This window comes from Neovison vison, chromosome 9, assembly GCF_020171115.1.
Source record: "Neovison vison isolate M4711 chromosome 9, ASM_NN_V1, whole genome shotgun sequence".
In the NCBI taxonomy this organism is placed as follows: Eukaryota; Metazoa; Chordata; class Mammalia; order Carnivora; family Mustelidae; genus Neogale; species Neogale vison.
The window spans coordinates 19,309,892-19,323,533 of record NC_058099.1 but is presented as its reverse complement, the minus strand read 5'-3'; the positions used below and the strand labels follow the sequence as shown (position 1 = coordinate 19,323,533).

General features: G+C 55.4%; 1 protein-coding gene across 1 annotated transcript in view; it reads left to right on the top strand.

Moving 5' to 3' along the window:
• The window catches only part of COL27A1 (collagen type XXVII alpha 1 chain), a 135,056-nt gene that overhangs the window by 48,725 nt on the left and 72,689 nt on the right, over positions 1 to 13,642 (top strand). Inside the window, exons 12-14 of the mRNA XM_044265065.1 lie at positions 301 to 345; positions 8,617 to 8,670; positions 10,672 to 10,716. Of these exons, the coding sequence (XP_044121000.1) occupies positions 301 to 345; positions 8,617 to 8,670; positions 10,672 to 10,716 (144 nt within the window). The remainder of the gene's footprint in view (positions 1 to 300; positions 346 to 8,616; positions 8,671 to 10,671; positions 10,717 to 13,642) is intronic.

Sequence of the window (13,642 nt, the reverse complement as noted above, 5' to 3'; positions counted from 1 at the left end):
CAACTCGTAACCTCATCAACAAGCTGAATAGAGAGGACCTTGAGAGAGCGCCTGCTGAATACCAGGGACCCTGGGTGCTCTCCTGGGCAGTTCCCCAGTTCAGTTCCATGAAGATCCCAGTCCTGTAGAGGGGAAGCACCATCCATGCGATGGGCACGTAACTGACAGCAACTGTGTGTGACCTGCTCCCTAAGCCCTCTGGGACTTCTTCTTATGGGTGGCTCTGGGGCTGGTTTGGGGCAGCACTGGTTGTCCCTTGTGGAATCTCCTCCTGACCTCTTCCCTGTCTCTCCCCTACAGGGCCTGCCTGGTGTTCCTGGCAAGAGGGGCAAGATGGGTAGGCCGGTAAAGATTTTCCGTGTCTATTATGCAGACTCTATGGGTGAATCTGACGTCCCAGGGGCCACACACCCCCAACCCCGTGCCCCTGCAGCCTGGGTGTTCTCTGCTTCTGTCCGCTGGGCTGTCGCTCTGCTCTGAGTGTGTGGGCCAGCATGTGGGGCTTTCTGGGCCTCATGTTCTGCTATCAGGACACTGACCAGTGGCTGTCTGGCTGGAGCTGGGGCCTGCCATGGTTCTGGGCCCCTGTGGGATGGCTCTTCTGTGTGTGTGTGTGTGTGTGTGTGTGTGTGCAGTCCTGTGTCCGGGGTCTTCTGTTGTCTGGGCCAGTGGTGTCTGTGGGCCTGCTTGGACTGGGGAATCATGGTTAGACCTGGGTCTGGGCTCCTCTCTCTCAGAAAACCCTCAGTCTCTGTGTTGTCTCGGGGTGGCCACAGTCACACGTGCACCTGCCAGGCCAGAGGCTGGTGGGCATGTGAGCAGGCCCACAGTGGATGTGACCCCCAAGAGAGGCTGGCTGTAACCCCTGGTTCACTGGCTTTGCCCATGACTCTCCGGCGTGGCAGGGATTGCTTTCCTCCTGCTTGGTCACCTGCAGGGCAGGAAGAGAAAGCCAAGGCACAGAGAGGTTAAGTCACTTGCCCCCAGTTTCACAGTCAGTAAGGAAGCCAGGATTCTAGCACCGCCATCCACCTCCAGGGCCTCTAACCTCAATGGTGGATCAAGAGCTCAGATTCACTGGCTGCCAGTAAGGTCATAGACACACGTGCCCCAGAGTCTTCACCTGCTGGGTGAGACATTAATTCCGATGCACTCATTTCTCACAAGGGGAAGCTGAGGCTTCCCCTGCAGTGATATGTATAGTGTCCTTGCTGCCAGCAGAGGGAGACCCCAGACTATAACAGAGGCATATTTCTTTCAGGCCTGACTGCCGTTGGTGGCTTAAGGTCCCGTGTGGTCACCCACAGGGTAATCCCTGGACTTGGAAGCATTGTCTGCTTGGGATCTGGGCTTCCCTCTGCCGGTGGTTGATGAAGAAGGGACTGTGGGGAGTTTGGAATCTGAGAAGAATCTGGAGGGGGGCCAGGAGCGCTCAGCAGTGCCCAGAAAGGGGCTTGTCTGTGATTCTGGGTTGACATGAGTGACCAGGGGCATCTTACCTATTGTAGTGTATGGATCTGGGCCCTGTGGGGCCCAGTGTGGTATGCCAAGCTCCAGGTCCTGGTCTCAAGGACCAGAGGGGCACCTCATCCTCAGACTAGACCTTTTGGGCCCAACAGCCCCTCTGTGCCTGATGGTCTAATACCTGAGACCTGGATCTGGGCAAGGAGGAGCACCTAATGCTTCTTTCAGGGCAAGGACCTTGCATCTCTGAGGGCTGGGCTGGTGTCTGGATCTGCTCTTCAAGCCAGAGGACCTTGGGCAAGGAGATCCATCCAACCAACCATCCATCCATCCATCCATCCATCCATCCTTCCATCTCTCTGTCCATCCTGTGAATATTGAGCATAGCCCGTGGGCCAGGCACTACACTTAGTGCTGAGCACTGAGCAAGACAAAGTTCCCATTTTCATGGACAGATAGACAATGAACAAGGGAAGGAGCGATGAGTGAATGAATGTCAGATGGTGCTGAGCGTTAACACGGAGTGGGGAAGGGAGACAGTGAGTGCTTGGGGTAAAGACTATTAGGTGAGTTGATTGAAGAATCCTCCTGGCTTCTTGAGAAACCTTAATGAGGTGAGAATGAGAGCCCTGTGGCTATCTGTGGAAGAACTTTCTGGGTTGAGGAGATAGTAGGTGCAAAGGCCCTGGGGCATTATTGGCTCAAAGCCCCTGAATTGCAGTGCAGTTTTCCCTTATGAGAAATGGGGATAATAGCTCCTAGCTCATGGGGTCATTCCGCTTGTCACATAGTAAGCACTGGTAAATCGGTTATTCCTGTTTGTAGTTTCATGGATGCGTGAGGCTGTCTGTGCTGTGTCACTTCGAGCCCATGGCTTCACCTCTCTGGACCTGTTTTTCCAAAGGCTAAATTGCAGAGGAGGGGCAGTTGACTTCCTTAGCTGATCTCAGCTGGGCCCTGTCCCCTCACCCAGGTCTGCCTCCCAGGCCACCCGTGTGGGATTTGATCAGACTCTATCCTGGGATGCTGCCAGACCGCCGGGCATTGCCACTTTACAGAGGAGGAGGTGGAGGCTCAGGGGTTGGGGGGGGGGTGAGTGACATGGCCAAGGTTCTTGAAGCTTCCCAGGGTCATTTTTGGGTTGAAATGCAGCAGCCAGAGCTTTCGCCTCGCCCCAGAGTGTAGCTATTGATGGGTCCAGAGTCTCCTGAGCATGGAGGAGGGAAGCACCTGGAAAACCCGGGCATGAGGGCTTCTTCTCCACCCTGCTGCCACAGGACCATCAACGGCCAGGCCCCCGCTGTCCTCTTCCATCTCCCCCTTTCTCCTCCTCCCAGTGGTCTCTTCATCTGCCTTCTCCCTGCCATGTACTTGTTTGCTCCTTGCAGCTGAAGGCCAAGCTGCTTGTGCCCAGGAAGGCAGCACCTGCTCGCTCTGAGGTGCTGGGCGCCATTTTGCTATCTGCGCATCAGATGAGGCCGCTCATTCGTTTTTCGTTCAACAAAAATTTTCCGGGCACCTACCAGGGGCCGGATGCTGGGGATGGCACTGGTAGCCAAAACATACCCCCCCAAAACAACATTTATGGAGGCCTTTTACCTGCATGGCATCTGAACTACGTATGATTCTCTCAATGATTCTCCGAGGTGAGATTGGCTACACCTGTTTTCCAGCCTTGGCATCCAAGTCTCAGTTAAAGCCATCTGCTCTGACGACCTCTGGGGGACTCACCGGTCTCGAACCCCCGTAGCTGACGATTCATTTCTGCTTCCTTGCTCCTTGCCTTTCACTTCCTAGGATTCTGCCCTGTCCTTCATGATGGCACTGTGGTGTCAGGCATTGGGGGTGGGGGAAGAACCCCCCTTCTTTAGCAAAACAGTGCTGGGGCCACACAGTGCCCCCAAGGGCCATGAAAGTCCCCTTGACCTGGTCCAGCTGCCATGGTCAGCAGATGGGCAGGGTCTGCACTGGATATGATTTGATGGTGCATGGAGCAGGACCACCTGCCACCGAGTCCCTCTGGCTTTGTCTCTGCCCCTGCCAGGCCTCAGTCTGCAATGACCTTGGCCCACATGTTCTCTAAGTGATCTTTGGAGCCATCCCCCTGTTGCCAGTGCTCCCGAGCCCTTGATCTGGCTGGTGGGCTGAGGGGCAGGGGGTGCTCCTTCTGCAAGTGTCCTCTTGTCCAAGCTTTGGGTCAGGTGATTTCTAGGCGTTTATTAACAAGAGGAAATGTCGGGAGAATGAGCCGAATTCCCTCATGCCAGATCGCAGCTGCCCTCATTTCTGGCAGGGCTGGTGATGATTTTGCTGTAGTTCATCTCTCTCCAGCAAGCAGAACTTTAGGCTCGGGCACATGGCCTCCTTAGCATCAGGTCGGGAAGGAGGGTGTGTGGGAACCCTGAAGGAGACACTAGAAGTCAGAGCCTGTCAGAGCTGTGGAAACTTTTTAGTGATGAGCTGGCCTGACCTCTCTGTCAGAGAGAAAAGCAGACAGGGCTCAGAGAGGCCCGTAATTTGGCTGAAATCACACAGCAAGTTGATGGCAGCGTTAGGACCCGACCCCGGACCGTTAGTTGCTTTCTGCCTTACACTTCTCTCTGCACTTCTATCTTTAGCTCCAAAGGAAAGTTTAGGCTAACGCTCTCATCTCCTCACGCCTGCTAGAATGAATGGTTTTCTGAGGAGGGGTCCGGATATAAGATGTTACAGACTTGGCTGGAGCTGAAGGGGTTTCTCCTGGGCTGTCCTGGCTTGTTCTGCGTATGGCACAGTGAGGCTCGCAGCTCCGACAAGGGTCCCTCTCAGGAGTTAGGAAGACGTTGTGGTGAATCGTGTTGCTGGACGGGCGCTGTGTGAACTCACTGTCAAGCCCGCTGGAATGCCTGGGATGGCCAGCCATAGCTCACAGTGTGTCTCATGGCCTCTGGCCGGGACTGCAAAGCTTGTCTTGTGTAGTGAGTCAGGCTGGCAGACACCCAAGCTTATAGCTGGAACCCTGGTTCCCAATCCTTGGGTGTGTGTCTCAGAGACAACTGGGACTTGCCCAAGGCCACATGCCCATCAGGGGTGGGAAGAGCTTCTACCATGGTGCCTTTGGGTTTGAGGGCCCTTTCCAATTCTCATACTGTGGGGAACAGGGAGCAAAGTGACAGAGGCCTCATGTTTCCAGGTGGGGAGACTGAGGCCAAGAGAGATGAAAGTATTTTGCAGTGGCAATGCTGTGTGTGGGGGGGGCGGGGTGTGGTCCTCAGTGTCTCATACTTGAGCTTGAGCTGCCCGGGTCAACTGGTGACTCTGGGGTCCTGGCGAGAACTTGACCTACCTGTCTCCTTCTTGTTCCCTGACGTGACTATTCTTAGATGGGCTCCCTAGTGGATTCCAAAAGGGCAGGGCAAAAACATGCTCAGCAGTGTGACCTCAAGGGGTCTTTTCACGTGAGCACACTTGAAGTGCACACATGTTCTAGAAAGGACTCCAACCGGCTGCAAGTGCAGCAGGAGGGATGCAGATTAGGCTTGCCCCAGCATTTCCTGTCTGTGGAGAATCTCAGCACTGTAAAGAGGCCCCCTAGATCCTTCTACGGGCTCTTCCAGGAGATTATTCTGTATTCCTACTGTTGAGGCAAACCAGAGCTAGAACGCCCTGGCTCCGTAGAACGTACTGGGATGCGTTACAACATCTTACCTCTTCGGCCCAGCTCTGCCAGCAGAGCTGGCAGGACAGACCATGTCACAGGTCAGGGAGCTGAACCTTTGAGGCATTAGCGGTACTGCTGATCCCGGAGGCTTCATGCCTCCTCTGCCTCTCCAGCCCACCTTCCGGAGCAGATGGATGGGGTAGACACTGCCTGGAGGCAGGGGAGTGCCCAAGGTGGTCCTCAGCAACCTCCTCGGACCTTGGCATCCCGCTGTGGTTGTGACAAGGACCGCCCTCTCTTCATGTGTGTTCCTGAACTGCCGTAGCTAAGACAGGATTTGGAGTCCTGTCCTGACGCCTGATTCTGCCTCCTCCTGGGCCTTGTTCTGTTCAAAGTACAAGGCGTCCAGTTCCCCGGGGGCCCCGACCTGGGGAAGTGGAGACACCACGTGGCTTGGGCCCCAGCAGGGTGCCGAGTTCATTCCTTGGGCCTCGGGCCAGCCTGTTGCAGCCGGGAGCTCAGGCCTGCGGAGGAAGGTCCCACTGCCTGCCAAGCTGGGACTGCACTCCGTGCACAAGGAGATACAGCCAGACAGAGGGAACCAGAGTGGGAGGAAAGTGGGGCCACAGTTCTAGCTTGGTGGCCTGCCTCTCTGAGATCCAGAAGGGCCCAGCATCGGGGCCCTGGGGCAAGTGCCAGAAATGACCTCTGTGTCCAGTGATGGAGGGATGACACAGGCTAGCCGGTGATGGGCCCTTGTGCATGCTCTGGGCCTCAGTCTCCCCACTGGTGCAACAAGGTATGGATTGTCAAGAACACCTAGGGTCTTTCCGTCTTCGACATTGTTCCAGTCACAGATTTGTCCTCCCTTTGCTCCAACCATTACGCTCCTAATTACTCATCTCACTGGGCTGCTGGGGTTTGCTCTTGTCTGTCTTTGTTCTTACCCTGCTGTTCCCAGCCACTGGCTATCTTTGGGCTCCTTTTGTCTGCACAAGTGCCTTCCTTTGGGATTTTGACCTTTCTGACGGTCTCTCCCTCACTTATAGCCTGGAGATGTGCTTTCACATTGCTGCTGTCGGCAAGGGACGCCTCCGCTGACCCTGTTTGTGTGCCGCGTCGTAGAGCAGAGCAAACTGCGGCTCGGAGGGGCCCGCGGATGGTGGAGCCAGGACGGGCACTGGACGGCCCTGCTTCCAAAGCTTCATGGGGGAGGCTGGCCTGGCAGCGGGGGCTGAGGGGAGTCCTCCGGCCAGCCTGAAGTGGGCTCTGAGTGCAGACCTGTGGGCTTGGCACCTGCCTGGTAGCTGCTTTGGGTGAATATATTGGACTTTGCAGCCAGGAGGTGTGCCTGGGTGGTTGTGTCAAGGTCTCCGTCTTGCCCCAGGCTGGGTGGCATTCCTGTGTGTAGGGGAAGAGGATCCTTCCTTCTAGACCTCGTCTAGGGATTGGGACAGGGGCTCTTAGAGAACGCCAGCCTGACCAGGGCAGTGGGTCAAGGGAGGGTCTGCCCAAGGTCATACAGCCCGTCTGGAGGTGAGCCAGAGCTAGTCTCCAGACACCAGACGTGGCGAGCTGAGGACAGACTTCCTGAGTCCTGCCCTTCATGGGCCGTGTGGAGTTGGCTGGGTGCCTGGCCGGACAGCATTGTCCTTGTCCTCTGATGGATGGTCCTCTTCTTCTGCCAGGGCCCTAACACCAGCCTCCAGAGGTGAAGGCAGAAAGGCAATGCCTTCAGAATTCTCCTCTGACTACAGCCCAGCTGATATCTCTGGCCCTAGAAGGGGAAAGGGTCTCACTTACAGCTTGACAGAGAGGGGCTGAATTTGGGAGAGGCTAAATTTGCCAGGGTGAGAGGAATCTTAGACAGGATCAAATGTACCCCCATAAAGGTTTGACCTGGAGATGGGCCTTCAGATGCATAGATACACACACACACACACACACACACACACACACACGCCACTCTCTGCAACCGGCTGAAAACACATTCTAGCAGCTTCTACCGGCCATGATCTGCCTGTGCGCAGCTCATACCAACTTGACGGAGTTCAGAGAGGTGGGGACCTGGGTTCAGCTCTGCCACAGACTTGTTTTTCTTTTTGGTTTTGCCCTAGCCTTAGCCAAGTGACATCGCCTCTCCAAGCCTCACTTTCCCCATCGGTTAAATGGGACTGATAACCTTTCCCTCAAGGGTAGATGTCAAAGGCAAATGAAGTTTTGCATGCCAAGGGACTGGCTTGGTCCAAATCTCATTATTCTGTCCTCATGTCGTCCTTCGGGTGTCTGAATGAAGCCACACCTCCTCCAGGATGAATGCCAGCCCTTGACCTTCTGATCCAGGGGACCTCCCCAACAGAGAAGGGATCCGAGGAGGATAGAACAGCTGGACAGGGCAAGGACAAAGGCCTGGGTGCACACACATTTCAGGATCTCTTTGCTCAGCCACGACAGACATTGTCATTGGTTTGGGGTTTGTCCTTAGGTTCAATCTAGTCCCTGGGTCCCCCCAGCTGTGTTAGAAACCAGACACAAATGACCTTCTGTGAGGAATCTTTCTTTACTGAGCGGCTCAGGCATCCATTTGGTCAGAGAAACATGTGCTGTGTTTTTTATTAAATTTCCCTGGAAAAACAATGATTTGAATTCAAGCAGGGGAGAAGAACAGGTTTCCCTAAATTCCAAGCTTGAGGATTTCCTTTTCCTTTTGAAGTGAAGCGAAGTTGCCCCCTACTCCTACACTGGTCCCCGGAGGTGTCCCCACAGCTGATGTTTTTCCAGCTGCCTGTGTCCCCAGAGAGTGCGGAGTGGGATCTGGGGTGGGATGAAAGGGCCGGACCTGCCTGGGCCGGGTGGCCTGGCCTCTCTCAGGGCTGCTGAAACTTCCCTCTGCCAGTGGTGCGGAGAGTCACCAACCGTGTGACCTTGCATAACCTTGACATTTATCCTTCCAGAGTCCCTCTTTATCTGTAAAAATGGGGATTGTGATTGCATAGGGTGGTTTTTGAAGAGCACGTCATGGCCGCAGAAGGTCTGAGCTGGAAGGTGCTGCAGAGGCCTTCCCTCCTCTGACTAGTGGGGAAACTGAGGCCTACGGGGGAAAGGGATGTCCTTAAAACACTTCGCAAGTCAGCTACTGGCTCAGGCCTGGACTCCGCTTCCTGACCTCGGTTCTCATCCTTCCCGCCTCCTCGGTTTGGGTCGCAGATTTGGGGGTGGGCATTTCCATGCGGCCGAGTCAGATGCTCACTTCTTCTCAGAGTCTATGTCAGTAAGAAAAGGGCTCTCTGGCTGTGGGCTCCTCCCCAGGACCCAGTCCCTGAGAAGTTCTTCATGTGGGGGTGTTTGTGGAGGGCACTGCGTCACTAGGGATCCTGTCGCCTGTCCAGGTCCCAGAACCCAGGAGTGAGACTGCATGGACATGTCGTGTGTGCCCGCGGGGGTTCGGATGGAAGCCGCCCCGCAGGTATAAACGCTAATCCACAGACGTTTCTTCTCTCTTATGCCTTTAGGGGTTTCCTGGAGACTTTGGGGAAAGGGGTCCTCCTGGACTGGATGGGAACCCTGTAAGTATTTCCAGTGGTGGGGAACAGGAAAGAGATTCCAAGCTTTGGGGTCAGGCAGAATGGGTCAGATTGCAGCCATACCACCTGTAAACCCGAGGCTGCTGTCCACTGTGGGTGTCCTGGGCTCCCACCCCATGGAAACCCCCTCCCCAGGCCCACTGAGACTCTGGTCTCAAAGCCCCAGACCGTGCCGCATCCACAAGGACTCAGGAAGGTTCTGGGTCACTCCCCACTGGGGAAGCCGGGCTACTAGCATCTTATAAAGCATCAGCAGTGTTTATGGGACAGCAGCGCCCTGGGGGAGCAGATGGTTTGCAGGCCCTGTGTGGAAGGGAGAGCGGAGTTCTAAAGAAATGTGCAACACTGGCATGTTTATAGGGTTTGTAAATAATCAGAGGCCTGTCGTTGAGGAGCCAGGTCAGCCTGCCCTGAGGTGCTGAGCCTGCCTCTTCCTTCCTGTTCCAAGCTCAGGCTCAGGCGGGAGAGGGAGTGTGTTCCCTGTCCCAGGGGAGCAGACTAAGTTGAAAGCTCTTTGGAACACCTGCTGTGCTCCCCCATCTCTCTCTGGGCCTTCCCACCTAAGCAGCTGTGGCCAGCTGTGCTTTCTGTCGAGGTGACGGCTGGATCCACGATCAGCCCCTGAGGATGTAGGAATTTCAATTCCACAGATGCCCTCTGAGCCTGACCCCGCTTGGGCTCACCCCGGCTCCCCTGGGGGCTCCAGCCCTGGTCTCAGAGACAGGAGGACTCGGGTTTGATTCCTGCTATGTCGCTTGGACACATCAGTTCCCTTCTCCGAATCTCAGTTTCCCTCTCTAAATCCGGGGGTTGGAATGCCGGCCCCAGAGGGCTAGTGTAAGAAGGAAATGAGAGGGGGTGGGAAGGTGGTGGGCTCACAACAGGTGTTCCTGGGATGGGGCCCTTGTAAGCAGTCGGTCACAGCGGGGACATCGAGGGCCCTCGAGGAGCTCATGGCTGTCTGTCTGGTCCATCGTACAGGCAGAGTGAGATGTGTGAGGTCAAGGGCACCGGGTGCTGTGGAGGAAGGATAGAGGAGCAGGGAGACGCCTGGGGAGGGTGATGTTGGTTTGGGGTGAGCAGAGAAGTGAAAGGACATTCCATGTGGAGGAAAGGCCACCCGCGAAGGCACGGAGGCGAGAAATCAGAGCCTCTCCTTCGGTGTGATGTCATCCCCAAAGCCAGCTTGGGGATGGGGCAGCGGTGTCTTTGTCCTCAGTTCTGGGGGAGCAGAAAGGGGGCTGATGAGTGGCCCCAGCATGGCCATGCAGTTGCTGAGTGACCTTGGACACGTCGCTTCCCTCATTTAAAGCCAAGGCTGGTTCTCTCCTCCTCTTCTCGGTGGCTGTAGTGATAGCCTCCTGTCTGGAGGGGGCTGGCAATTCCCACTGATAATCAGCATTTCTAGAACATTGTCCCCCCCATCCACCCCCGTTTGCAGCCCTATCCCCTGATTCCCAGGCGAGAGCCCTCTCCAGCATCTGGGAGGCAGGGACCTGACAGCCTCCTTCGGTGATGGCGGGCTTCTCTTAAGTGCCCCAGCACCTCCTGGCTGGAAGAGGAAGAGAGGCCAGCCCCGTGGCTCTCAGCTTGGAACTGAGCCACTGTGTTCTTTCCTTGCACTTGACCTTGGGTCCTTCATGAAACTCTTGGGCCTCAGTGTTGCTATCTGTAAAGTGAAGGTGAAACGAGACCTGGGCCAGACACCCAGTACGTCTTTATTGTCAGGATCAGGATTCTGCCTCTTCCTTTACACTTGATCTGGAAACCCAGCCTCCTCATTTTACAGATGTGGAAAGCTGAGAGCAGAATGGGGAAGGGTCTTGTCCAAATTTCAGGCCAGGCTCCAAGATTCGCTAATCAGGCACAAGGAATGGTTGGCTCCAAAGGATCCCAGCAGGTGCCCACAGGGGGATAGAGTGGAGGGAGCAGTCTGGGAGGGAGACAGGGCAAGTAACCGCTTTGCTCTCTTCCTATCTGCAGGGAGAACTAGGCCTGCCAGGGCCCCGAGGAGTCCCCGGCCTCATTGTAAGTACACAGATGCCTGGTGGCGGGGGTGGGAGGCAGCGAGGAGTCTTGGTGGAGAGGTCCCTCTCTCATCAAACGCCGGGAAGAGCGGGGGGGAGCAGGACCTGTCACTCTGGCCAAGGGGGCAGAGGGAGGAAAGTCCTGCTGTGTGTCCTCAGGTGGATTGCCCACCTTCTCTGAGCCCCTTTCTTCATTAGTGAAATGAAGACAGGTACGTGGAGCGTGAGAGTACAGATGTGCTTTCACACCTGCTGCCTGTGTGTCGCACTGCAAGGAGGTCTAGGCGGGGGATAGGACGTCTGTTCACAGGTGAGGTGCTTCCGGTCCAGAGGAAGGATGCAGCTCGCCAAGGAGCTGAGGCTTTGGGTCATGTCAGGCCGGTCTTCCTCATCCTTTCCTTCGCAGCACTGACTCTGGAGCCAGACCCCCTGAGTTTAAGTCACAGATCTGCCCCGTCCTAACTGTTTGAAGTTGCTTACTCTCTCTGAGCCTTAGTTTGTTGTCTGTAAATTGGGGATGGTGATAGAGGACTCTGGGAGATCCTGTGAGGCTTAATCGAGGACTGACATGTACAGTCGTTGGCCCAGGGTCTAGCATTTAGTAATCATATAATGATTCATTATATGAATCATTGTTGTCACTTCCTGATATGCTGAGGCCTGTGCACAGGGAGGTGGGAGGCAGGCTGACCTCTGACCCCATCCAGATTGGGGTAGGCCTTGTGGAGTGTTCCAGGAGCCAAAACCAGGGCCTCCTGCTGGGCCTTCAGAGTGGGACCTTGACCTTGGGAGCCTGGGAGTTCTCCCCAGGGTTCCACGCCCCCTTTGCCCTGTTCTCTGGTCATTCCTCGTGGGGCTTGAGTCTGGGGAGGCCATGGAGGGATCTAAGTAGGCTCTTGCCTACTTTGACAAATGGGCTGCCAGCTTTGGCTACTCCGGCAACTGTGGCATGAAATTCTAGCCAGAGGGAGGCTAGAGAAGGCCCCAGGGGCGTTCAGGGGCCCCATCGTTCAGGGGAGGCCAGGCCTGGTAAGAGGCCCCACAGGTCCCCAGTGGCAACATGCTCATGGTCGAGCAGATGAGTGCAGAACCTGGGCGGAGTAGGGGCTGAGGGTCCAGACCTCCCGGGTGTGCACCCGAGCCGAGCCGAGCCTCCTGCTGGCTCTGTGTTCTTCAGCTCTGGCCTCATTCTTTGAGCCTCAGGGACCCCCTCCATGGGATGAGATCAGCGTACCCGCCATTGTGAGGACCGCATATACACACTGTCCACTGCAGTCCCGCGGCCACGGGGGCCAGTCCGTGCAACAGACCACCTGGGTTCAGAGCCTAGCTCGACCGCAGGTTGCAGTCAGACTCCGAGCAAATTTCTTAACCTCTCCGTGTCTCACTTTCTTTATCTGTACAACGGGGATCATCGTAGTACCTGCCTTAGACTTCAGTTGTGAAGATTTAAAGACGCTGGTGCATATAAAGTGCTTCGCACATAGCAAGAATCCAGAAAGTGCTAGTCACCGTAATAATAGTCACTGTTAGTTCACACACACACACACACACACACACACCACACACACACACACACACCACACACACACCACACACACACACACACACGCATGTGTTATGCATAGTAACAGTCCTCTGGGGTGCTATGTGGAGACAGATTTCAGAGTCACCTTGGAACTTAGTGAGGGCAGCAAAGTGTCCCTCTAGAAGTCATGCATTTGTGAACCCTGATGTCCATTCAGCAGGGCTTAGCTGGGCATCTTCTTTGGCACAAGGCACTGACCCAGATGCTTTGGAAAAGGAGTATCTGCAAGGAGAGGTAGAGAACCCCAGTTGATGAGGACCCCCAAAGTCTTGTCCTGCCTCCTCTAAGCTCACACGGATGCCTTCTGGAACATCCTGGTCACATGGTGATGACAGTCCAGCTCCAACAGCCTAGTGTTGGACGCCCTCTCCTGCGGGAGCCCAGGCCACTCTCTGGAGTTGTGTCCTGAGCCCCAGTCATTCCCCTGCCCCGGGAGAGGCCGTTAGCGATGAAAAGATGGCAGCTCTCTGTCCTTGCCAAGGCTCCATGTTCTCGGTTCCCAAAGCTGACCGGAAGGGATGTTTACGTATCCCCACTTTCATCACTGGCACACGTTTCTCTTCATCATTGTCTAGTGGCCACTAGGTTGGGTTCTGAGAGGAGCAAGAGTATCCTTTGTCTGAGTGAACACAGGCTCTGGAGGCTGAGACGATGCCCTTGGCCTTCCTGACTCTTTACAAAGCTCTTCCCCACCTGGGCCCTCCCCTTTGCTTTCCACAGCGAGGGTTGCCAGAGAAAATAACAACATGCCGGGTGAAATTTGGATTTCAGATGCAATATTTAGAATGCAGTTTACACTAAAATATCCTTCGGTGCTTATCTGGCATTGGAATTTAGGGGGGCAGACCTTATTTTCATTGGCTCGATTGGGCAGCCCTATTCACGGGATCTCTTAGGAGAATCCCACTGGGCAGATGGGAAAGCTGAGGCCCTGGCCAAGATCACTCACAAGGCGGGACAGGATGGAGGCAGGACCGTCCAGGGCCCTCCTCCCGCTGCTCCCGTTCTGAGGGGCCTGAGCTGGGGTGTTCCTGCATTCCTCAGACTCCGCCCCCTTGTAATGTCTCTTTCCAAGTCGCTGCTCAGTGCGTCCTCAGGGTTCCCTCTCCCCTGTGTCTTTTTATCACTACTTTCAGCCTCACTTCCCCTGTTTTATTTATTTTTTTAATATTTTATTTATTTATTTGACAGAGACAAGCAGGCAGAGAGAGAGAGAGAGAGAGAGAGAGAGAGGAGGAAGCAGGCTCCCTGCTGAGCAGAGAGCCCGATGTGGGACTCGATCCCAGGACCCTGAGATCGTGACCTGAGCTGAAGGCAGAGGCTTTAACCCACTGAGCCA